This window comes from Nycticebus coucang, chromosome 4 (assembly GCF_027406575.1).
Source record: "Nycticebus coucang isolate mNycCou1 chromosome 4, mNycCou1.pri, whole genome shotgun sequence".
Taxonomy (NCBI): domain Eukaryota; kingdom Metazoa; phylum Chordata; class Mammalia; order Primates; family Lorisidae; genus Nycticebus; species Nycticebus coucang.
The window spans coordinates 136,423,241-136,449,677 of record NC_069783.1 but is presented as its reverse complement, the minus strand read 5'-3'; the positions used below and the strand labels follow the sequence as shown (position 1 = coordinate 136,449,677).

The 26,437-nt window shown below is 51.0% G+C and overlaps 2 gene segments (V, D, J or C); both read left to right on the top strand.

The window, feature by feature from the left end:
* Positions 1-17,251, top strand: part of LOC128584452 (immunoglobulin lambda variable 4-69-like) — a 134,895-nt gene extending 117,644 nt beyond the window's left edge. Inside the window, 1 exon segment of the V gene segment in view lies at positions 16,917-17,251. Within this exon segment, the coding sequence occupies positions 16,917-17,251 (335 nt within the window).
* Positions 17,252-25,467: 8,216 nt separating this feature from the next.
* Positions 25,468-26,210, top strand: LOC128584450 (immunoglobulin lambda variable 8-61-like). The segment is given in 2 exon segments: positions 25,468-25,787; positions 25,891-26,210. Coding segments are annotated over 2 exon segments (366 nt in total).
* The last annotated feature ends 227 nt before the right edge of the window (positions 26,211-26,437 follow it).

The following is a 26,437-nucleotide window of genomic DNA, read 5'->3' as shown; positions in this document are numbered from 1 at the left end:
CCTGTGCTGGGGCAGGAGGACGTGAGGAGCGTGACGGGGGACAGTGATGTCTCAGGGATCACCCAGCGCTGCACAGACAGGCTGAAGGTGGAAATACGGCTGCTAAAGTGCTCCTGGCCTACTGGGGAGAGCTCATGAGGCGTTAAGGGACACAGGTGGGAAACTGGGGTAAAGGAGTTCACGGTTACACACTGGAAGGGGAAGCTGGACTGTGCCAGCACTTGTGTAAAAGCGGAGCTGGGGATCCATGAACTCTGATAGCTTATGAGGTTTCCAGTGAAACTACGGAAGGTGTAATCTGGTTCATTATTACTAATGTGGGATAATTTTATGAGGATAACACCCAGTAAGAGCAGAACCCAAGTAGACAGGAGCAAAGGCGTGGTACTTCAGGAAAGTATCCGCATGTTCTGCCCATTGCTGGCTTCCTCTTTCCCTGGAGCCCCAGCGGGAACCACCATCCCTTCCCCGCTCTGCTTTCTTACCTGTCCAGGATATGGTCCAGGCCTCCCACGTGATGGGCGGAGGAGACAACAGGTCCTGTGTTTTGTACTGTATCCGGTATCCAGGTGTTCACTTCTCACACTGCTGCCCCCACATACAAACCGGTGATCACTGCTCCACTAAAGCATCCTTGTGGGGGAGGGAGACAGACTAAATGCTCCTTAGCGCTGGGAATTTCAGGGCGGGCCTCTAATTTCGAAGAGCCTCCTTTCACTCCCAAGTCTACAGATTGCAGATGCCCTCTCCACGTGTGGAGACTTTCAAATGATGCAGCAGATGTGACGCCCTTAGTAACAGTGGCATGGTGCCACGGGCTCCCCAGGGCTGCACCTCCCCGCACACAAGGCTCACAGCTAAGTCACTGTCCTCCTGTGGCTGTCATGCCAGACGCCCCATGCTTTTCCATAAAGCCCCAGATCGTCACCCTTCCCCCACCTAGTGTGGGGCTTAGATGACAGCACAGCAGTCACTTCCCACCACCAGATGGGCGGCACCCACCTGCTGTAGCCTGTGGGTCACACGCATAGCTGATCGTCTGTCCTGCCTGCGGCCTGGCTGCCCTTCCCACAGCGAGGGCTGACAACCACACGGCCACTCCACCTCATCCGTCACAGGAGGCAGCTGTGGCCTAATACACTTTGCAAAGGGGTCGGGGTCAAGTCCACCCATTTGGTAAAATACTCTAGAGATACACTTTTTGCATCTTGGGAGCCCTGGAGATTTTAGATACTACTCCAGAGTGACATTTTTAAAACCAGGAAATGGGGTAAAACTGTGAATAATAGCAGATATGAACAGGCTGACTGAGAAGGATCTGGAAGATTCTGCCCATTGGCCAACGGCACTATGGGGCACAGATGGGATGTGTGACGCCCTCCCTGGTCTGCAGAGTTGCTCCACTCTGTGTCACATGAGGTCTCTGGGACCCCAGGTCTGTGTCTCCTGTGGACTGACCAGGTGTGGGAGGCTTTCTCTAATGAGTTCCTAGGATCCCTCCCCTCTGGTGCTCATGTCCCTGGAGGTACTGAATACGGGTCACTGTGTAGCTGATAGGGGTCTATTGAAAGTACCAAGGTGGGCAGTTCGGGAAAGGAAAGCTTCTTTCCTCATAATGGGTTTGTAGCCCACAGTGACCTCTGGCGGGCTGGGAAATGGGCTTCAGCAACACATGCTTCAGGGAGAGACAGAGTGGTCTGGATTTTACATGAAAGAGGGGGCTAAATACACAGATTTCACAAACTAAAAGAGGTGACAAGAATATTTCTAAAAAGAAAATAGAACTGTGTCCCCTCAGCCAACATGGGTCCGTTCAGTCAAGGCCAGAGGCAGCCTTAGGATCTTACCTTTAGCTCCCATGGAACATGGAGGAATTACTGAGAGTGACTTTGGATGCTGGGTCCTAAAAGACGTGATTTCCATCTGGCTCTTTCTAAGCTCACTTGATTGGAGGGAAGCAGCTGTCACGTTGTGAGGACACACGTGGAGCCCGAGGAAATGTTCACGCATCGAAGGATGGAGGCTTCTGTCATGAGCTAGGGGAGTCAGCCAATGTGAAGTGGATCCTCAGTCCGGTCTAGTCTGTCTGGATGTCATTCTGGTCACAACCGTGGCAGCTGCTTCCTCCCTGGGCCACCCTCCCTGTAGGGAAACTTTGAGTCTCACACATCAGACTCTCTGTCTAAAAGGCCAAGCTCAGACCTCGGCAGTCCCCAGAGGGGAGCAGAGGCCACCAGTGGATCAGACACATTTGCATGAATGGCCCCGCGGGCACGTGGAGAGAGAAAAAGGCCTGGGCAGCCCAGCACGGCACTTGGGTTTCAGGAGGTCCGAGGCCACCATGGCCTGAAGCCCCCTCATCCTCATGGTCCTGTGTCACTGCATAGGTGGGGACATCACACCTGCCAGGAGCAGCTCCTGAGCCTGTGTCATCTCCTCTGGCTCAGGCCTCCAAGCAGCCGGACCCTGGTACCTCCTCAGCACCCGTGAGCGTCTGTGTTCTCGGGTTCCCTCTCCCAGCCTGGGCTGACTCAGCCCTTCTCCCCCTCTGCATCCCTGGGAGCATCAGCCAGACTCAGCTACCCACTGAGCAGTGGCTTCAATGTTGGGGACTTCAGGATGTGGAGGATTCAGCAGAATACAGGGAGCCCTCACTGGTATCTCCTGAGCTACTACTCAGACTCAGATAAGGACAAGGGCTCCAGGGTCCCCAGCCACTTCTCTGGATCCAAAGATGCCTTGGCCAATGCAGGGATCCTGCTCATCTCTGGGCTGCAGGCTGAGGACGAGGCTGCCTGTCACTGCAGTAGGAATCGCGCAACACTGACACTCCACACTGTGCTCTAGACCCACGGGAGGGGAGAGGAAAACCTCCTGTCTGCTGTCCCAGCCTGGTGCAGTCGCCCTGCTGCTGATTGGGAGGAAGTCTAGCTCAGTGTGACTTCCGTTTTCAGATCATCAACCCATGAAAGTGTCCTTCCAGACTGGTGGGGTGGGGTGCGAAGAAGAACTCAAGTGAGGGCAGAGCTAAAGCTAAGGCCCGGGAGCAGCCATCGCTCATGCTGGTAATTAGCCACTGTTGTCCCGTCGGCTACTCTGGACTCACACAGTGGGGAGTCGCAGAAATCCTTCACTTTACCCATAGATAACAGCCCCCTGTGCCAGCAGTGATGTGCCCCAGGTGCCCGGCTCAGTGAGCAGCCCCCCACCAGGGAGTGACGTCGCCGCCTCCTGTGCAGCAGAATGGATCGGGTGTGTTCTGTCCCCCATCCCCATTTCTCAGCAGAAGCCCCAGATAGCGACACTCGGTGGTTCCCATCTCCCAGGGTCCTTCATGTCATGTGATCATGTGTGCTCCCAGGCTCAGTCCTGTCCCCTCTCTGGGTGTCTCTCCCTGCGGGGCACCACTGTAGTACAGCCTGCAGCAGTCCTCAGCCTGGTCCTTCAGCCGAGGCCCTGGGTGAGTCAGGGCAGCTTTGCCCCCAAGGAGGGAAACTGAGAACTAGGCTGGTGTCCAGGAGTGTTTGTTTTTGAATCAACCTTTGGCTGAGCCTGGGAGCACACATGCTTACGTATTCTCAGGATCGCATGAGCAGACTGCGCCCTCTCAGGGCAGCCTGCACGTTGCCTGTGCTCCAGAGAAGGTGAATGGAAGGCTCTAAACTGATTCCTCGCCCCCTTTGTCTCTTGTACTGGAGGGGATCTGTGCATCATTTGAGAGGACGTGGACCACAGAAGGAGAGTTTCTTTATCCGTGTTCCAAACATACGAACATCGGCTGGATCAGGCTTAAAGACGAAGATCAAACACATTTCCTTCAGAAACCAGCATCTCCAAGGAGGCTCTTTCTGCCAACTAAGGGTGACAGGAGGAAATCCTTTTCTGCATGTGAATAAACTTTATTAGGTTCTACTTTAATACTACATGCAATGTGTACCTGCAATTTGTATGTTCCATGAGGTTTTAAAAATATTTTATGATATTTGAAAAGATGCTTCCTCTCTATTGCTATGTTTAAGTAAATATCCCTGAGGGTGTCTGAAGTCCTAACCCAACTCCTGCTTAAGGTGACATTATTTAAAAATCACATAATTGCCGATGCAGGTGTTTGAGACAAGGCCTTACAGGTGCTCTGACATGACGTGCCTGGAGTCTTGATGAGAAATCACGAGAATACAGGGGACGCAAAGAGGAGGCCACGTGAAGAGGAGGGCGGGGGGGACTGATGCAGGGGAAAGGCCAGGGAGGTAAAGAGAGCTGCAAACTGCCAGCAGCCGTGCGGGGAAGGGGGCGGGTCAGAGGGCCCAGGGCCCTGTCTGGGGACTGTGATGCGCTGGCCGGCAGAGCTGTGACACAGGCCACTGCAGCTGCTCTGAGTGCTGTCCCAAGACCCTGATCCGCCACTCCACATGACAGTGGCTCTGAAGTTGACCGCCGTTATTCCAGGATCATCAGTTTTTCCAGAAGTGTGATATTTGTGCTCAGACGTCTAACCCTTATGGCAGTCATTGTCATTTAAGGTTAATACAGTGACTCTTCCGCTACTTAAAATGCACGAGTATGTAAACTTGCTTAGTATTAATAAGATTATAAATAGTAATGGAAAATTCCCACTTTCACACGCTCTCACTCCTTCCCTCTGCAGAGATGTGAAGATGAAAAGTCACATTCTTATTAAACCCTCTGGTCATCTCTGGGGATGGGTGAGCTCAGGGGAGTGTCCCCCCCACGTGCTGGGAAGCTGGGCTGCACTGTGCCAGCACGTCCTGCACAGAGTGGGGCGCAGGAGGGCACTTGGCTGGGCTCCCTGGCAGGAGGCAGAACAGACCGAGGCCTGAGGAACAATCCTTCACCAAGCGCACCGGCGCCCTCCTGCCTGTGTCGGACCAGAGACTCTCAGACGTTCCCGTGCACGGGGGTCACCTGGGATCCTGTCATAGGCAGACTCTGACTCATGGGTCTGGAGTGAAGCCTGAGATTCTACATGTCTCAAAGATGCCTTTCTGAAACATCCACATAATGCCTTAAAGTCACCAAACATGTCAGAATGAGGAGAAATGAGGAGGAAGCCATTAGCAGATAAGCAGCAGAGAGGACCGTCTCACAGAGAAATGGGGAATTTTGATCGCAGAAGGATCCCTGAGTTTGTGGGATCCCACACCCCAAACCTCCCTTGACCCAATTGCCCCTTGGAGTCTTCCCCAATCTCCCCACTTTCTTCTCCTCCAGTCCCTTCTGCAGTGGGGACCATCATCTCCCCTCCCGTCTCTGACTCACGACTTCCCTTCTCAGTCCTCGGGTCTCTCTTTCCCCTTCCCTTCTATCCTGTGAATGTCTCAACTGCAACACTTATGTAAGAAAAGACACGGACATTTAAATACCTTTATTTGGGAATTTTTATTCACAGCCTGTAATTTTCGGAACTTCCTCTGATCTTGCACTTGAGAAGAATCCCCATGTGAGCTGATCATCTTCTCATATAACTGCAGGGGCCTCCTCCTCCCTGGGACTCTCCTCACTCCCCAGTGACTCCAGTGACCCCAGCCTGCTCCTTTATCCCCCAGACAGTCCCCACTCTGCTCCCTGTGTGTGATCTCCTGAGGGATCCGGTGGGGAGAGAGAAACCAGCTTCAAGAGCAGCCTGGGAAGTGGGATCATGGCTGAACTGTGCTGTTCTCAGCTACGTGCATCTTATTTCATGTGCAGTTTGTACAGGAGACACCCCTGTCTCCTTAATGTGGGGTGAGTTGTGTGTCCCGAGGAGGTAGATAAAGAAAACTACGGACTGACATGAGGTAAGAGCTCCCGTAAGGAGGGATCTTGCACTGCCTTTCAGCAGGGGGTGGGCAGTGGTCAAGGCCCTGGTGGGGCTGGAGCCTTTGTCAGGAACCCCTGGCATCTGGTCACAGACATGCTGGACTTGGACTTGTGCAGCAGGGGGCGCTGTAGAGCTATCACGGAGGGTTCTGTGGGACTCAGCTGGGATCCCAGACACTTGGCCCTGGGCCCTGCTCAGGGCTCACTGGAGCCAGCAGCTGTGTCCTCTCTGGCCCCCCGGGAGCCTCAGGCCAGGCCCAGCATACACCCACTTCTACAAGAAACGAGACTAGGACACGGGGGGGTGCACACAGGACCAGGGAGGGTTGGGCTGGGCAGGGGAAGAGCAGCACATTTGCATGCAGGGCCCCTCTCTCTATTCTGGGGCTGGAGGGGGGGTAAGAGAGACCTGCAGCGTGTCTGCCTCAGCAGAACTCTGGGGTGTCTGCACCGTGGCCTGGACCCCACTCCTCCTCCTCAGCCTCCTCCTTCAGTGCACAGCTCAGGATGGCACTCAGCACCCTGACCTCCCAGCCCACTTCCAACACCCATGCCTGGACTTTCCTTCCCTCCTGTCCTTCCTCCAGGTCATAATGGGTGTCTGTGTTTCTAGGGTCCCTCTCCCAGGCTGTGCTGACTCAGCCGCCCTCTGCATCTGCCTCCTTGGGAGCCTCGGTCAAGCTCACCTGCACCTTGAGCAGTGAGCTCAGTGGCTCCACCATTGCATGGCACCAGCAGCAGCCAGGGAAGGCCCCTTGGTACTTGATGTATGTTACCAGTTCTGGAAGCTCCAGCAATGGGGACGGGATCCCTGACCGCTTCTCAGGCTCGGGCTCTGGGGCTGACCGCTACTTAACCATCTCCAACCTCCAGTCTGAGGACGAGGCTGATTATGACTGTCAGACCTAAGACAGCAGTGGAATTCCTCATAGTCACCCAGGCAGACGAGGAAGTGGGACAGAAACCTCAGCCTTCTCTGGAGCTTTCTCTGTGACAACTTTTACATTGTAAAATATGTTCCACATCCACAAACTCTCCTTGGGAGCACCTTTGGTGTTTGAAATATTTCTACTCTCAATTTCTTTCCAAATGTTTCTGAAGTCTCAGGAAAACCAACAGCAATACCAAAGCCCCCTTCATGACACTGAAATGTTGCCTGTTTATCCAAATGTGCTGAATCCAGTGCCTGTGGGGCTGGCCTTGCTCAGGAAATGTGCAAAATAAGCCTCTCCTGGCTCACATGTTGGACAGTGTCCAGGGACCATCTCAGCAGGTGGACAGTCCCGCAGCATGGACTGTGCCCTTCCAGTTGTCACAGCAGAGACCTACCCTTCCCTTCCAGTCACCTGTGCTCAGGGCTGCCTGTGGCTCCCTATGTCCCGGGGACCAGGCAGGGGGATGTGAAATGCAGCTGAGGACATGGGTCAGGGAGGAATTCCAGGTACACAGCTGGCCTGGCTCACTCATGGGCTCCTGTAGCTGTAGTTGTCACATCAGGTTAGAGGGTGGGGGTGGGGACAGCTGTGGGGCTGAGGAAGCAACCATTTTGTGGGAGATGAGAGGGAGAAAAGGAGGCTCCACCTCTGCTGGGAAATGCTGAGCCTGCTCCAGGGGAGTTGGGGAAAGTAGGTGCCATGAATGTGACTTTCCTACAGGTGACTCCACTCAGGAATATGGGAAGAAACCCCACACATGGCACTAACTTTTGTCCTCCCGTCTCCTGCCTCATTAGAGCTTTTCAACAGTTCAGACTGTGATTGTGGTCTGTGTGATATCAGGGAGGAGAAAGTCCCCAAACTATTCCTGTGTTACCATCCGTGGGAAGCATATGATTTTCCCAGGTCCTAAAGTTAGTTTCTACTGCACAGAGAGTGATGCAGACCAGGAGTCTGGTAGGGACCATGGAGGCTGGTGACCCAAAGTTCTAAGGTAGAAATCCTGACTTGTGACTAGATAAGAGTCTTGGGGTTTCCAAGGTTTAGCCTGATTCTCCTTTGTCACCATGGCCTCCTTGATACCCCTCACCTCTAGGGACAGGATCAGTCTGACCATCACAGTTATAGCTGATTCCAACCCAATGCCACCATGAACTCCCACCCATGCAGGTGTGACACAGGCCAGGTGCCTCATGTTCCCCCTTAAATCCATCCCTTTCCTGTCCTCACCTTGTACCAAGCTCTGCTCAGGTTTTGGCTTCTGCTGTCACTGCTCCCAGAAAGCCTGAGGCTCTGACCTTAGCTCTTCCTCATGCGGTGAATGAGTGTCCCACCTGCCTCACTGGTTTCCCTGTGCAAGAAGAACTTTTGTCTCCAGAGGTTATAGGAGTCCCCCACCTGGGAGTGAGGAATAGAAATGCAGCTCAGGTGAACTGACAGACCCAGGACCCCTCTGCCCAGCCCCCTAGATTTTGCCTGCACCTGGCCTGGGCTTTGTGAATTATTCCCTGACTTCTGAAGCCTTAGGGAATCTGGGTCCTCTTTATCCTCAGAGTGTGTCCCCAGGGTTCTCCTGGATTCCAGGTGCACATGAGCCTTCCCTGTAGGGAGATGGCTCTGGGACACCTCATACTTACCTTCCCGATGTTAATCCCCAGGAACCTGATTCTCTCCTCTCTCTGTTTCCTTAGTCAAGACGATGCTGGAATGAACCGCAGTTCTTGGTGCCAAAGGGATAAAGGTGCAGCCCACACAGAGCTGCCACCTGGTCCAGCATCTGCCAAGAGCCACCAGGGGAGCTGCTCTCTGCTCCCTGCTCCTTCCTGCACCATGATGGGCTCCTGGACCTTGGAATTTTCTGCACCATGCAGGTCTTTAATCCTCCATTGTCGATGGGGGACAAAAGGCTGGGGGGAGGGAGGAGTGAGCATCTAATAGGCAGACAGTGTGTGTCTGGGATGATCAGAAAGCACTTCCAGCAGTGTGTTCAGACAGAATCTCCAACTCCACGTCTGCCCCTCAGGAAGTGACTGTGACAGTGAAGTCTGACCCTGAGGGACCTGTAGGCTCAGCATCTGCAGGGCCTGGCTCTGAGTTGGCCGAGGGCTGGTGCAGAAGGGAAGCAAGAGAGAGGCTCAGCCGTGGGGGGCCCAGGCCCAGCTGTCCTGTCAGGGGCTGAGCTCTCTGCAGAGACAGCCTTAGCAGGCTGAGGTCCAGGGTTATGTGGAAAAGCAAACTGAGTGAGCCCAGGGAGGCCAGAGGACAGGTGTGGGGCAGATGTGGTAATGGGGGTTCAGCATGAAGAAAAGATTGTTCTTTGTGACCCTTAATGAGAGTACACACGGGGACTAGAGCTGTGACAAAGAGGAGACCTGGCAGGTCCTGAGCTCTTGAGTTGAAGACAACCTGGGCCTGCAGATTTGAACACTAGGCACAGTGAGAAGCCGAGGGTCACTGCATTCACCTTGTTCTGGAGCACAACTGTCATGGCGACAAGTCGTCCACCCTGCTTCCTGCTAAATTAAAACAGCAAGTCAGTAAATACAGGGAAAACATTCTGTCTAAACTGTAGACAATGTGTTTGACAGCTAAGACAAAATGTCAATGTGGAATGTATCAAACAAACATGAAGGAAACTCGAACTTAGAAAGATAAAGAGCACTTATAAAATAAAAAAATCAACTACTGTTCATTAGTGAATATTAAGCCTGCTCCATCTGCTACTTTTCCAGAAATACTAAATTATATCTCAGCCTTATCAGAATTCTAAAAGAATCACTTGACCTGAAGGCTTCCATGGAATATTTGCTGCATTCCGTCTTGTAAAAAGCCCACTAAGCGTTATTTCCTAGGAAATCGCCTTCCTGTGCTATTGCGTGAACAGCCCCTAAACACGCTCAAAGTCATCTCAACTATGACAGCACCTGTGAAGCTCAGTACGTGTGAGTCATTAAGCTTTTTCTATCTGGCAGTGCAGATACCTCTGAAGACTTGTATATGTAAATATTTGTTCCTCTTATCAGACAAGATTCCTCCTGGGAGTGAGGGTCTGGAGCAGTAAGCACAGCAGTTCAGAATCACACAACGTGGGGTTCAGATGATGGGAGTGTGGACAGACGGTGACAGGGGAGCTGCAGAGACCAGCTGGGCCCCCAGGCGTCTGGACCATGGGGAAGTGTGTACTGTGACCAGTAGGGGGCAGTGGGGGACTGACCTGTGGTCCCGACACACCTGCTCAGGGAGGACCAGTCACTCCAAGGAGCCTGGGCCTCACGCTGGGCTTGTGCTCACTGATTGGGACACAGCAGCTGTGTCCTCTCTGGACTGGCTCAGTCCCCTGAGCAGGGACCTTTGTATGGTCTCAGCAGGTGTTTCTTCCCAGGGCTCCCCCAAGGGGCAAAGCAAACCTCCCCTTCCTCAGTCTGCAAGGAGAGCTGAGCCCCCACCCAGGGTCAGGGAGGACTGGGGCAGTTCCTGGATGGAAACACATTTGCATGAGCAGCCCCTCCTGTACACAGAGTGGGGAGAAAAGGGGGTCTGGGGCAGCCCAGCCCCACTGTGGGGACCAGGGCTGTGTCCACCATGGCCTGGGCTCCTCTTCTCCTCCTGGTCCTGTCTTACTGCTCAGGTAGGGACAGGCCTTAGAGGACAGGGACAGCCCTCATAGGACATAAACAGCCCCTATCCTGACTCTGGATCTTCTGGCAAAGATTCCACGAATTCTACCCCACTTGTGCTTGCAGGTTCCCTCTCCCAGCCTGTGCTGACTCAGCCGCCCTCCCTCTCTGCATCTCCTGGAGCATCAGCCAGACTCACCTGCACCCTGAGCAGTGGCTTCAGTGTTGGGAACTTCTGGATACACTGGTATCAGCAGAATCCAGGGAGTCTTCCACGGCATCTCCTGACATTCAAGTTAGATTCAGACAAGCACCAGGGCTCTGGGGTCCCCAGCCGCTTCTCTGGATCCAAAGATGCCTTCGCCAATGCAGGGATCCTCACATCTCTGGGCTGTAGGCCGAGGACGAGGCTGACTATTCCTGTGGTACATATCATGGCAACTCTGAGAGTTACACAGTGCTCCAGCCACACGGGGAAGTGAGACTAAAACACCCCTGCTCTCCTGGCCTGGTGCAGTCCCCCCTTGGTGGTGACTGTGACCATGTCCAGCTCAGGGATGACGTCTCCAGTGATTGTCCTCAGGGAGCAGACCTGACAATGGCACATCCTTTTCTTCAGCTAAACTTTCAGATTGATCCACTGCTCATATCTTTTCACTCTACTAATATTTTCACAGGCAGAAATATTTTCACAGAGATAAAACTTTCTCAGTAGAAACCTTGTAGGGAACAAAACAAATTGATTGGAGCACATACAGCTGAGGAGCCAGGAGTGACTCAGAGATGCTCCCGTCTGAGAGCCTTGACCTGGCCTCTAGGATATGACACCGCCCTGCAGGAAAGAGTTTTATTCTCTACGGTAGCAATATACCAGCACAACATTTAAAATAAGAATAAAACACTACGATTTACTATAATATCAATATGAAACACTGAACTGTAAATCTGAGAAAAATTGAAAGTACTATAAACTGAAAATTATGAAACCTTGTGAAAAATTAAATAAATTTTAAATTAATTCATAGGAATACTTTTGGCTTTGGAAAACTCATTGTGGTTCATATGATGATTCTTCCCCTATTGATCTGAAGATTCACCTTGAGGCCCCTAAAGTACATGTGCAGAGAATGATGAGTAGGAAATATCAGCAAATAAAAACATAAAAGGTCAATAAAGACAATGATGAAACACAGCCCTAGGGATGACCCTGCCCAATCCCCTGTTACTGACTGTGTCTGGGGCATGGCAGGGTGGGAGGGTGGTTTGAAGTCCAGGAGCTCAGATTTCATTCTGGGTGACCAGCTGAGTCCGGGGAGGACAGTGCCAGTCAGAGCAGGGGCCCAGGTCAGGTGCAGGTCCCTGCCCCACAGGTCTGATTATGAGACCCGTGATTTCCTATTTGGCTGTTTCTGGTGTTGAAAGGAAAGTCTCACGTTTCTGATGCTGCTTCTGCTCAGAATGGGCAGCTCGCCTGCAGCTCTTCCTGGTCACTGGCAGTCACTTCGAGTGGAGGAGGGTCAGCAGCCCAGAGTAGCAGTGACACTCTAACTGCCACACACCCAGGCCTGGTCTTTTCACGGCTGCTACTGCAAAAAGTTTACAGGGCTGAACCCAGGGTCGGAACCCAGGACCCTACCACGGGCTCTGAGAGTCCCCAGGGGGAGAAGACCCCCTAATGACCCACACAGAAGACATGAAGTCGAATCACCTGTGGAGGCAAAAAGTGTTCACAGGGCTGGAGTAAGTTCTGGAGAAGACTCCATCGTTGGGGCAGGACGTGGAGACCCCTGCAGCTCATCCTTCAGCCCCGAAGTTTCCAGAAAAGAAATGCAGGACATAGGTCACTAAGTGTACGTGGGGAGCCGATCTGGCGAAGACATCACTTCAGAGCCAAAGTGCATTTCTCCTTCCTCAAGTCATAAGCATCACTGGGGCATATGTGGCCACCTTCAAAGAGGAAGATCGTGACACAGGGTGAGAGAGACGTGAGGCTTCAGGACTATTTCAACAGACAGAAAGCAGACTGCCGGAAACTTTATTTTTAATACAATTGACTGACTTCAAACTCTGAAACTAAATGCTTACCAATGAAAAGTGTCCCATGTCTTCCTAGAGTGACAAAATGAAAACCAACAGAGAAAACTAATAAACAAACACCAGGGGATATTTCAGTTCTACTGACAAAACCTCCAGGAGTCCCGTAATATAATATCTGAAACATCTTAGATACAAAAAGAGATCACTTGTCATATCAAGAACAGGGAAAACTACAACATGAATGAGGAAAACAGGATCCACAGACATAGACAGTGAGGTGATCCAGGTGATGAAATTGTATGGCTGATGTATGTAAGTCGGCAATCGTAAAATTCCTTTCATCAGCTATTTCAGATATTTTTGAAACAAAAGGCAAAGGATAAAATCTCAGAAAAATGTAGAAGTCAGAAAAACTAAATGGAAATTATAGAACAAAAAGTTTTAATGAAATAAAAGGTTTTTTAAATGGAACATTTTGTAAAGACTCGAGTGCAAGTAAATATGAAACTAAAATTCAGGCACTAGGGAAGATGCTTCACTCAAGTGGAGAAGAAAGTATGAATGAGTTACCTCAGCCCAGCAGGGGGAGCTGTGGGGCTCGTCAGGGCTGAGCCAGGCCTGGAAAAAACTCAAATGGTTCAAATTTAATGCTCCCTGTGTCTGAGCTCACTGGCCTGAGTTAGAGGGGGCAGCAGGTGCTTCCTCCCAAGGGCCAACTCAGAGCTCACAGCACCCAGCCTGCCTGACAGTGTTGCTGCTCCGTGGGCTGGGGGACCGAGAATCAGATGGTGCTGGTGCTGTTGGTGAAGGGCTCGTATTCCCATAATGCACAACCCAACACACACCCTCCTCCCACGGAGCTGAGGAGGAGATCAAAGAGCCATCCCAGAGTCCAGAAACAGTGCGGGTCTGGAAGAGTTCTGGAAAGGCCACACCATGGCCTGGACTCCTCTTCCTCCTCACTCTTTGCCCAGGTACAAAAAGATTTCTGAGACCAGCCTTTGAAGGGGTCCCTCTGTGTTCCTTCCTCAGTCCTATCATGAGTCTGATTTGGGTTTCAGAGTATGTCTTCAGGCTGTGGTGACCCAAGAGCTTCCTACATATCATGAGAGATGGTCACTCTCACCTGTGGCTCCAGCACTGGAGCAGCCACCAGTGGTCAGTGTCCTTCCTGGATCCAGCAGAAGTCTGCCCAAGTCACCAGGACACTGATGTATGATATAAGCCTCAAACACTCCTGAACAACAGGGAGTTCTCAGGTTCTCTCCTTGAGGCCAAGCTGTCCTGATCCCTTTCAGGTCCGTGGTCCAGGCTGAGGACTGCTGCAGCACTACAGGGGTGATTGGCACAGGGAGAGACCAGAGGAAGAACAAGACATGAACCCACCTCTGACTGAGCCTGGGTCAGTCAAATATGATCACGTGATGTCAGGATCACATGACAAAACAGCTGAGGTCTCAGGGCAGCCTACACATTAAATATCCTCAGGGAGAAAGGTGAATGGAACAGAAGGGTCTGAATTCATTCCCACTCCCGATTTGAATGTCATAATGGAGGATATTTCTGGAGGATTCAGAAGGATTTAAACCAAAATGAGCAGTATTCAATAATCCTGTGTTAGGAAAATAAAAGCAACAGCTGGTCAGATCTGAAGTTTAACATCAAACACATTTCCTTCAGAAAGAAGCTCTGCAGTGACGTTCTTATTGTCAACTAAGAGCAAAGGGAAGAGGGCTTTTTGTATATAATGATAATAAAGCTTATTCCATTCGGTTCCATTTTTACAGTATACAACATGTGGATGCAACGTGTACGTTGAGTGACATTTCAAAGTATCTTTGAATATGTTTAAATAAAATTGTAGAAATGATTCTTCCCGTCTATGGGTATAATTAAATAAATCCATCTTCTAAGATAAATCGTAGTCCTAACCCCCAGTAATGCTAAATTACACAAATGCATTTTCAACCTTATTTAAAATATAATATCATTGCAGGTGAAGTTAGTTAAGACGAGGCCATTTACAGGACTGTGGTGCCTCCTGACTCGGTGTGACTAGTGTTCTGAGAATACAGGAGGACGTGGAGAGGACGCCATGTGACGGTGAGGGCAGAGAAGGGACTTAGGTGGCTGCAAACCAAGGGACACCCAACCCTGTCAGCAAACCACCCACAGTTGATAAGAGGGAGGTATGATGTCCCCAGAGGGCCAGAGTACACGGGGCCCCGTCTCTGGACTTCGCAGGACTGGCCTCCAGAGCGGCGCATTTCTGTTGCTCTAGGCTGCCCAGTGTGGGCCGCGTCGTGACTGTTGTCCCAGAACACAGATGTACCAAACAAGCAGCATCACAGTGTGTCCAAATTTGACTGCGTTTGTTTCATCCTGGCCCTCACTTCCTCCACAAATATGACCATATGGGGGCCCCTATTTCTTTACCTTATGCCCATAATTGTCACTTAGGATTAACACGGTGATTCCCCCGTCTTTAAAATACAAACGTACGTAAGTATTGCTTAATATTATGAATAAGATAAGTACTGATGAGAACTTACAACTTATAATTATTTCCCTCGTTCACTGGCATCAAGAAGTGAAGATGAAAAGACCATGTTGTTATTACCAGGCTTCAGGTCATCTCTGGGGATGGGCGAGCTCAGGGGGAGCTGCCACCACACTTGCTGGGAAGCCTCAAGTGCGTTATGCTCAGCCTGCCAGTTAAAAATTGGGACGCAGGGCGGTACTTTTCTGGACACACTGGCGAGAGGCAGAGCAGACAGAGGCATGAGGAGCAGTCCTTGACCAAACCCGCCAGTGCCTCCCTGCCTCTGTCAGACCAGAGACTGTCAGACGTTCCTGGGCACAGGGATCACCTGGGATCCTGTCACACGTGGACTCTGACTCAGGGCAACTGGAGTGGGGCCTGGGATTCTGCATTTATAAAAGGTGCTTCCCCCAGACCTCCACACCTATGCCTCAATGTCACCAAATATATAAGAATGATAGAAAACAAGAAGAAAGCCACTAGCAAATGAAAACAGAAATAACCCTCTCCAAAGAGAATTAAAGAATTTTGATTAAAGAAGGATTCTGAGTCTATGCAGGAAGACCAGACAAGACAGCTGAGGAGCCGAGAGAGACTATACTTTCTAAAGGAAAAATACTGGAATGAAAGCAAACACACCCCAAGCCTCCTTGACTCAACCCCACCTCTGCTTCCAGCCCAATCTCCCCACTGGCTTCTCCTCCAGTCCTGTGTTCAGTGAAGACAATCCCCACCCCTCCCGTTTCTTCGGTCTGATTCCCTCTTCTCCTTTTGAATCGTGGGATGTTCCCTTTCACTTCACACCCCTGCTCTGCTATGAGTTCCTCAACTAATTACTAAAAGATTTACATAAAAAGGCGTGGACTTTTAAAATATCCTTTTGAGAAAATTTCAGTAACATGCTCTATTTTTCTTTTCCTTTTTTTTTTCTAATTAAATCATAGCTGTGTACATTGACCTCTATTTTTCTTGAACTTCTCTGATCTCACACTTAAGAAGAAGACCCAAGTGAGCCGATTCCCTTTTCTGATCACTATGAGGACCTTCTCCTTCTCCCTGGGTTTCTCTTCACTCCCAAGTGAACACAGGGGGTCCCCAGCCTGCTCCTTTATTATCCCCCAGACACTCCCCACTCTGCTCCCTGTGTGTGATCTCCTGAGGGATTTAGTGGGGAGAAAGAAACCGGCTTCAAGAGCAGCCTGGGAAGTGGGATGGTGGCTGACCTGTCCTGTCCTCAGCTAATGGACATTTTAGTTCATGCACAGTTTACGCAGGAGACACCCTATTCCACTCAACGTGGTGTGAGCTGTAGGTCTTGTTCCAACTGGGAGGCAGAAACAGAAAACTAAGGCCCGTGATGAGGGAGGAGCTGCCCTGAGGAGGATTAGGCAGTGGTCAAGGCCCTGGTGGGGACAGAAACCTCTGTCAGGACCACCTGGCATCTGTCCCAGACATGCAGGACTAGGCCCAGGCCAAAGGGGACATTGGGGGCCTGTCCCTGAGGGATCTGTGGACGCAGATTCCACCTTTCAGCTGGGGACCCACACCTAGCTTTGGCCTCATTGTAGCCAGAAGCTATCCCTGCCCACTTTGGGCCCCTGGGAAGCCTCAGGCTAGGCCCAGCCCAGGGACAGCCCTCTGAGAAATGTCACCCAGCCACTGTGGCTCACACAGGCCCAGGGAGGGTTGGGTTGGACAGGGGAAGAGCAGCACATTTGCATGCAGGGCCCCTCTCTCTCCTCTGGGGCTTGAGGGTGAATAAGAGAGACCTGTAGCGTGTCTGCCTCAGTAGAGCTCTGGGGTTTTCGCACCATGGCCTGGACCCCACTTCTCCTCCTCAGCCTCCTCCTTCACTGCACAGGTCAGGACGGTCCTCAGCACCATGAAGCCCCAGTTTTCAAACCCATGCCAGGACTGTCCTTTCTTCCTGTCCTTTCTCCAGGTCGTAATGGGTGTCTGTGTTTCCAGGGTCCCTCTCCCAGCCTGTGCTGACTCAGCCGCCCTCTGCATCTGCCTCTCTGGGAGCCTCAGTCAAGATCACCTGCACTCTGAGCAGTGAGCTCAGCTACTACAATGTTGCTTGGCACCAGCAGCAGCCGGGGAAGGCCCCTCGGTACCTGATGTGGATTAGCAGTGCTGGGAGCAGCAGCAAGGGGGACGGGATCCCTGACCGCTTCTCTGGCTCCGGCTCTGGGGCTGACCGCTACTTGACCATCTCCAACCTCCAGTCTGAGGATGAGGCTGATTATTACTGTCAGAGCTGGGACAGCAGTGCTATTGCTGACAGTGACACGGGCAGATGAGGAAGTGGGACAAAAACCTCAGATTACGCTGGAGCTTTCTCTCTGACAATTTTCAAAATTCAAAATATGCTCCATATTCACAAACTCTACTAAGGAGACCTTTGGTGTTTAGAATATTTCTACTCTCAATTTCTCACCAAAGTTTCTGAAGTCTCAGGAAAACCAAAGGCAAAACCCAAAGCCCCCTGATGACACTGAAATGTTGCCTGTTTATCCACATGTGATAAATCCAGAGCCTGTGGGGCTGGCCTTGTCCAGGAAACATGAAAAATGAGCCTCTCCTGGCTCATGTGTTGGTCAGCACCCAGGGACCATCTCAGCAGGTGGACAGTCCTATCCCGTGCACTATGTTCTTCCAGTTGTCAGAGTAGAGACCTCCTCTTCCCTCCCAGTCACCTGTGCTCAGGGCTCCCTATATCCTGGGGACCGGGCAGGGGGATTTGAAATGCAGCTGAGGACATGGTCAGGGAGGAATTCCAGGCACACAGCTGGCTTGGCTCACTCATGGGTTCCTGCAGCTGTAGTTGTCACATCAGGATAGAGGGTGGATCTGGGGACAGCTATGGGACTGAGGCAGCAACCTCGTTGTGGGAGGTGAGAGGGGAAGTGGAGACTCCACCTCTGCGGGGATCTGCTGAAATTGCTCCAGGGGAGTTGGGGGACGCAGATCCTATGAATGTGACTTTCCTATATCTGATCCCACACAGGATCATTGGGAACCCATGAGTAGTTTTCCCTGAGACCACAGGCTTTTATCCTCCTCTCTCCTGCCTCACTGGAGTTTTTCAAAAGTCCAGGCTGTGACTGTGGGTCTGTGGGACATCAGAGACTAGAAATGCCCCAACTTTCACCTATGTCACCCTCCCTGTGGAGCTCATGATGTGCCCACGTCCCAAGGTTAATTTCTACTGCACAGAGAGTGTCACAGACTATGGATCTTATGGAAACCAAGAGTTCCCAGAAAGAAATACAAACATTGTGACTACATAGGAGTTTGGGGGGTTTCTGAGGTTTAGCCTGATTCTCCTTTGTCACCAGGGCCTCCTTGATACCCCTCACCTCTAGGGACAGGGTCAAGCTGACCATCACTATTAGAGCTGATTACAACCCAATGCCACCATGAACTCCCATCCATGGGGGAGTGACACAGCGATGTATCCCTCATGTTCCCCTCAAATCCATCCCTCCTCTGTCCCCACCTTGTAGCAACCTCTGCTCAGGCTGTGGCTTGTGCTGTCACTGCTCCCAGAAAGCCCGAGGCTCTTACCTTGGCTCATCCTCGTGGGGCCACAGAGAATCCCACTTTCCCTCACTGGCTTCCTGTGCAAGTAGAACTTTTGTCTCCAAAGGCTATAAGAGACCCCCACATGTGAGTGGGGTATGGCGAGGAATAGAAATGCAATGTAGGTGACCTGACAGGCCCAGGGCCCCCCTGTCCAGCCCACTAGATGTTGCCTGCACCTGGCTTAAGCTTCTGAATCATTCCCTGACCTCTGAAGCCTCAGGAAATCTGGGTCTTCTTAATCATCAAAGTGTGTCCGCAGGGGACTCCTGGGTTCCAGGTGCACAGGAGCTCTCCCTGTAAGGAGATGGCTCTGGGACTCCTCACACTTACCTTCCTGTCGTTAATCTCCGGGAACCCTATTCTCTCCCCTCTGTGTTTCTTTAATTGAGATGATGCTGGAATGAATCTCAGTTCTTGGGGCCTAAGGGATGAAAGCGCAGCCCACACAGAGCTGTCACCTGGTCCAGCATCTGCCAAGAGCCACCAGGTGAGCTGCTCTCTGCTCTCTGCTCCTTCCTGCACCATGATGGGCTACTGGACCTTGGAATTTTCTGTGGTATCCAGGTCTTTAATCCTCCACTGTGGATTAGTGTCCAAAGGCTGGGAGGAGCGAGGATAACTGTCTAATAGGCAGACAGTGCGTGTCTGGGATGATCAGAAAGCACTTCCAGCAGTCTGTTCAGACAGAATCTCCCTCTCTACTTCTGCTCCTCAGGAACTGACTGTGACAGTGAAGTCTGACCCTGAGGGACGTGTAGACTCAGCCTCTGCAAGGCCTGGCTCTGGCTTGGCCTAGGGCTGGGGCAGAAGGGAAGTGAGAAGGAGGCTCAGCCGTGGGCAGCCCAGGCCCCGATGTCCTCTTAGGGGCTGAGCTCTCTGCAGTGGGTCCTGCAGAGACAGCTTAGGGGGGCCGAGGCCCCAGGTTTATGTGGAAAAGCGAAATAAAGTGAGCAGGGGGAGGTCAGAGGACAGGTGGTGAGAGAATGTGGTGATGCGTGTGCCCCAGGAGGAAGACAGCATTCTTTGTGACCTATGAGGTGGGAAAGTGGGGAGTCTAGATCAGTGACAAAGAGAAAACATGAGAGGACCTGAGTGCTGAAGCCACAGGAGTCCTGGGTCTGTCCCTGAGAAGTCCTCAGAAAGATCACATGATGACCACAGTCAGCAACCTCCCTGCAGGGCTCTGCATCCCACCCACTGTCCCTTCCAGAGCCTCTGGAGTGTACAGGTCACACAACCCTGTGGTCTTTGTCCCAGCCCAGCTCCCAGGGGCAGGTCACACTCTGCCCTGAGTGGGGCTGCACAGCCCAGCGGAGAAACACAGATTTAAAGAAGGAGCCACCTCTGCCCAGGGGGAGGGGAGGGTGAGCAGATGGGGGTATCGGGGCTTCTTTAGGGACCTGGGGGACAGAGCAGTGGTGTTCCTCACATCTGCTCACGGACACTCAGTCCAGGGGAGGACTTGGGGCTTCCCAACCCAGGGGCTGTCCCTACATTCTGTGTCTGAGATGATGGAGTGTTTAGTCCATGGTTCAGGGTCAAATTAGGGTATGAAGTTCCCTTCAAAGGTGGTAAATCCTCTCAGTGCCCAATGAGGAGAAAGAAGGTTCAGGAACAGCACCCCCAGGGCTCCCCTGCCTTCTCTCCCTCAGAAGCGCACTCAGTGTCTACATCGCCCTGGAAGGTGTGCCCGCGATGACAAATTTCATTAAGTCATTCATTCATCCTTCTTTCTGCAAACTGTATCAGGGAGGGACTAAGAGGAAGAGGGGGTCCAGAGGGAGAGGCTGGGCCCAAGGGCAGGGCCTGGGCAATGGGGACCAGGCTCTGCTCTGCCCGGCGGGGAGGAAGAGGAGCAGCTCCTGGTGCCCTGCAGGGAGGGGCTGCCCTGTCCTCATTTGGTTTGCGACTCTGCTGACTTCAGGGGAGGCTCCTTAGGGAGGCCGAGCTCTCAGAACTGCCCTGTAAATTGCACATGGAGGTGGGTGGGGAGCCCGGGGGAGGAGCTGTGTGGACACCTGAGACTAAGGCACACTCAGATATGGACTGCCCAGCTCTGTCAGGCCCTGTGACAGACACAGGATGAGCCCCACACACACTGTCCCTGTGTCTTTCTTAGGTTTGGACTTCCAGACCCATAGGGCTTGATGACCAGAATCCTACAAATGAGAACTCCTGGAACGTTTGTGTTGTTGCCAAGAATGGCAGACTTGTGCGGGATAATAAAGACTTGGGGGACTGAAGGGAAGCTATGTGAGCAGGACGTGAGCTCCCTGGGGCTGGAGGTGGGGCCTGCGGGGAGGGGCTCTGGTCAGGGGGCAGGTCCCTCAAGCCGGCCTGTGCCCTCCCGGCAGTAATGAGCGAGTTCTCCCTCTGTTAGCTCAGGGAGACACGGTGGTTGGAAAGAGCCCGGCTCCCTCCTTCTTTCTCTGGCTCCTTCTCTGTCCTGTGACCAGCCTCTGTGCCCTGCTCTTGGATCGAAGGTTCCTGAAGTTCCCACTGAAATCAGATGCTGGGCCCATTCTTTCGTAAATTTTGAAGAATAGAGAGCCAAAGAAACCTCTTTTCTCTATAAATTCCTCAGGTTCAAGTGTGCCTTGGTAGCAATGCTAAATAGATAGTCACAGGAATTAGTACTGAGGTGTGAGTTGCTGCTTTAAAAATACCTTTGGAACAGGGTAATGGGCAGAGGCTTGAAGCCTTTAGAGGACTCAGAGGAAGACAAGAGAGAAGCGATTTGGAATCCCATAGACACTGTTAACTGGTTGTCACCACAGTACTAATGGAAATATGTACAGTGCAGACCAGGCTGATGAGGTTGCAGACGGAAATAAATAATCTATTTGGAACTAGAGCGGCAAACGTCACCATTGTCACGATGTAGCAAAGAACCGGAGTGCAAAGTGTCGGTGCTCTAGGGCTTGTGGGAGGACGACGTGAGGAGGGACGTGAGGGCAGCTGGCAGAATACATTTCTAAGCAATTTCTAAGAACTTTCCAAAAGGGTCACGGCAGAGACCGCCCCTTCCAACCCCAGTCATCATGCTCAGGGCTGCCCGAGGCTCCCTCCATCCCAGGGACCAGAAAATCAGGGGAAAAATGCAGCCCGAGGACTTGGGTCAGGACACAATTCCAGGCACTTGGCTGGCCTGGCTCACCTGCTGCTACTTGAACCTTCACCTGTCACAGCAGGGTAGAGGTGGGTAAGGGGGCAGCTATGGGTTTAAAGGAAAGGCAACATGGGGGTCCAGGGTCCAGTATCCCCTTTGCAGCTATAGACTATTTGCTTCTGCCCTGACCACAGCAGGAGATGAGAGCCAGCAGGTGACAGTGACACCAGGGAAGGACCAGAGGGACCTGGACTGTAAAAATGAAGATTTTTACTTAATTTTCATGAAGATAGAATCTATTGGACATTTTTTTAAAGAGAACTTTCTCCGATACATGTATTAGAACTATTACTCAGACAGAGGCGTCTAGCATGAAATGAAATAAGGTAACTATGGGGGGAAAGTACAAAGCTGCTCCAAAGGGCCCAGCTGAGTGGGGATGGGCACCAGCACTCAGCACCCGGAGCAGGACCGGGAGGAGATGGGGTGGGGCGTGGACAAAGCTTGGAGAAGGTCAGTGTCCATGTCTTGGGGGGCGTGAGGGGCTCCGAGCAGTCGAGATGGGCTCCAGATGCCTATGGGTCTGAGGAGGGTCGGGGGTCCTTGTGGATAGTGAATTGTTTTCTCCACAGGGACCAGAACTCCATGAGAATGGCTTTTGTCTTTGCTATTTTTCTGTTTCCTCACTGCTGCACCTGCAGGGTTCAGAGCACGGCACGGCACAAAGCACACACTCAGCCCACATCCACGGAGTGAGGAGGTGGAGTCCCCTAAATGAGAATCCCAGGAAGAGGCTCGGGTCTGAGCCAAAGCCAATAAGTTCTTCTGTCTGGACATTTGCCATTTGGGGTCCTGAGTTCATTCAAGATAAGATGTTAAGTAACAGCTTAGCCTACGGGGTCTACTGATCAAGAGAAGACGGTGGGCACGAGCCCTGGGGAAGGTGACCAGTAGCATGGACTAGACCCCTCGGGCTCCTGCAGAGACAGAGGAGAGGGACGTGATGGACCTGCAGGTGCTGAGCAAGGAGGCCCCATATGCAAACTGACATTTTATTAAACTAAGAACCTATAGTCATTTGTCAACAAAATATATTTTCCATGCTGATAATCAATGATGTGGTTAATGACAATCACATATTGAATTCTTCAGTCCCAAACCCCTCACAGCCCCTGTGAGACAACTCAGGAGGGAAGGATGGAGGGCTGTGGGCTGTGTCCCCAGGAGACAGGAGTGTGCACCGAGAGTAGAGGGTGAGGACGGAGTGAGGGGGTGTCCCAGAGTGTCAGTGTGGGCTGGGTGTGATTCTGACACACGGCACAGCCTGGCCCACAGCTGCTCACCTCAGCCACGCTGTGCTTCCTGCTAGCAGAGCAATTAAAACAGCTAAATGCACAGGAGACTCTGCTACGAGGTGATTCACGTGAGGGTGGTCAGAGTGTATTCCTGTATGAGCAGTTTTATGTAACACTAACATATGTGTATACTTTAAATCATATACCAGGGGACTCATATGATCTTTGTAGGATTTTCTGTTGGGAATAGAAGACCTTGAGTTGTCATCAATGCACATGTGTGTACCCCCCGTAGTCTAAGATTCCTTCTGAGAATAATAAGGTTACAGTAATAAATTACACTCTATCAGAAATACAATGTAGGGGAATAAGACCATCCATCTGTGACAGAAAGAGTGACTGGGGAGCGGCAGTGACAAGCTGGGCCCTCATGTGTCTGGACCATGGGGATGTGTGTGCTGAGACCAGCAGGGGGCGCTGGAGGACTGCCCTGTGGTCCCTACACACCTGCCCAAGGAGGACCAGTCACTCCAAGGAGCCTGAGCCTGGGCCTGGGCCCTGTGCTTACTGATGGGGACTCAAGCCTTTCTGGCTTTTTCTTAGTTATTGTGTTAAAACATTTATATTCTACATTTAGTAAGTTTCACAAGTACCCTTGTAAGATGCACCGTAGTTGTGGTCCCACCAATTACCCTCCCTCCATCCATCTTCCCCCCTCCCTGGCCCTCCCCTCCTTTTCCCTTTTCTCCATATTCTTAGGCTATAATTGGGTTATAGCTTTCATATGAAAGCTATAAATTAGTTTCAGAGTAGGGAAGAGTACATTGGATACTTTTTCTTCCATTCTTCAGATACTTTGCTAAGAAGAATATGTTCCAGCTCCATCCATGTAAACATGAAAGAGGTAAAGTCCCATCTTTTTTTAAGGCTGCATAATATTCCATGGTGTACATATACCACAATTTATAAATCCACTCATGGGTCGATGCACACTTGGGCTTCTTCCATGACTCAGCAATTATGAACTGGGCTACAATAAACATTCTGGTACAAATATCTTTGTTATAATGTGATTTTTGGTCTTCTGGGTATATACCTAGTAGAGGAATTGTAGGATCGAATGGCAGGTCTTTTTTTAGCTCTCTAAGTGTTCTCAAAACATCTTTCCAAAAGGAACATATTAGTTTGCATTCCCAGCAACAGTGCAGAAGTGTTCCCTTTTCTCCACATTCACGCCAAAATCTCTGGTCTTGGGATTTTGTGATGTGGGCTAATCTTACTGGAGTTAGATGATATCTCAAAGTAGTTTTGATTTGCATTTCTCTGATGATTAAGGATAATGAGCATTTTTTTCATATGTCTGTAGGCTGTGAGCCAGTCTTATTCAGCTTATGATGGGATCATTTGTCCTTTTCTTGCAAATACATTTGAGATCTTTGGAGATCACCCAGGGATTTAAAAATAGACCTTCCATTCAATCCTTCAATTTTTCTACTAGGTACATATCTGGAAGACCAACAATCACTTTATAACAAATATATTTGCACAGGAATGTTTATTGCAGCCCAATTCATATTCATGAAGAAGCCCAAGTGCCCATCGACACATGAATGGATTAATAAATTGTGGTACATGTACACCATTGAATATTATGCAAACTTAAAAAAAGATGGAGACTTTTCATTCATATAAACCTCTTTCATGTTTACATGGATGGAGTTGGACCATATTCTTCTTAGCAAAGTATCTCAAGAATGGAACAAAAAGTATCAAATGTACTCAGCCCTACTATGAAACTAATCTATAGCTTTCATATGAAAGCTATAACCCAACTAAAGCCCAAGAAGAGGGGCAGGGAAGAGAGGGAGGATGGCTGGAGGGAAGGTAATTGGTGAGAACACACCTACGGTGCATTTTACAAGGTTACATGTTAAATTTAGTAAGTGTAGAGTATAAAAGTCTTAACAGAATAACTAAGAAAATGCGGTGAAGGCTATTTTAACCGGTTTGATGAAAACATTTCAAATTGTATATAAAACCAGCACATTGTACCCCATGACTGCATTACTGTACACAGCTATGATTTAATTAAAAAAAACAAAACTGAAAGACAGCTTATCTGAATGCCAGAAAGTGTGTCCTATTAGAAAGAGTGTGTCCATAATATTCAATTCTGGACATCAGATATGTTTTCACTCCCTTCTATGAAAACATGATTTCTATTATCAATAAAGATTCAGTCCTAGAGATCAGATAGCAGCCAAATATAAAGCCCATGTCAATGACAAAAAAAAGAAAATTCCCATCTTATTTATGAATGTAGCTGACAGCTGAAAAAATGTTATCCAATATATAAGTAAGCAGAATTCCAGTTAGGTCAAGAAAGGTTCATGTTGAACTATAGGGATCTGAAGCTAGGATGACGTGTGCTCTCCCTGTGTGGCGATGACCATGGACGCTGGAGGAGCAGATATGAAGAGGTGCCGAGCCACAGTCAGATACCCTGGGACTCGGGTCACAGGGGGATTGCCAGGAGCTGAGTCTGGTGAGACCTTGGCCCCACCCCTCAGTATCTCAGGCCCTTGTAGGTACTGGTCTATCTGGGGTTCCAGCACCTGCCTCTCTCAAGGTCTCTGCCAGCGGACATCAGCGTGAACACTGGGGCAGGAAGAGCAGTGAAACTGATTTGCATGAAGAGCCTCCTCCTGCTAATTGCTCTGGGGAGGCATGAAAAGGACCCAAGGACACCAATTTTCAGCTGAGGAGTCTGGGGACGTTGAACCTTTGTGAGTGTCTTCACCATGGCCTGGACAATGCTCCTTCTTGGGCTGCTCGCCTACAGCTCAGGTCAGGGGAAGGGACTCTGTATTCCTGGGAGGCCAGAGAAAGTAGGGACTCACAGTGACCCTCATTGCCATAGTAATAACTGTGTCTCTCCTGTGGGTTGCAGGGGCTGATTCTCAGACTGTGGTGATCCAGGAACCGTCACTATCAGTGTCTCCAGGAGGGACGATCACGCTCACCTGTGGCCTTAGCTCTGGGTCAGTCTCTACGGGATATTACCCAGGCTGGTACCAGCAGGCACCAGGCCAGTCTCCACGAATGCTTATCTACAGCACGAACAACCGCCCCTCTGGAGTCCCTGGTCACTTCTCAGGCTCCATTGCTGGGAACAAAGCCGCCCTCACCATCACGCGGGCCCAGGCTGAGGACGAGAGCGATTATTACTGTTCACTGTACGTGGGTGGTGGCATTTCCACAGTGACTTAAACCCACGGGGAAGTGCAACAAAAACACCTGCTGCCTACAGCGCCTGAGCCCTCCCCAGCAGAAGAGAAGTGCGTTGGTGGGGAAGGCAGACCCCACAGCCTCAGCGTGTCCCTGTCCCCTTCTCCTACCCAGGGGTCACTGCCGTGTGCCTCCTGCAGTCTGTCCCAGGGTATATCCACCTCCCCAGTGTGACTCCTCCAAGACGAGCTCCCTCTTTCCCTCTGCAT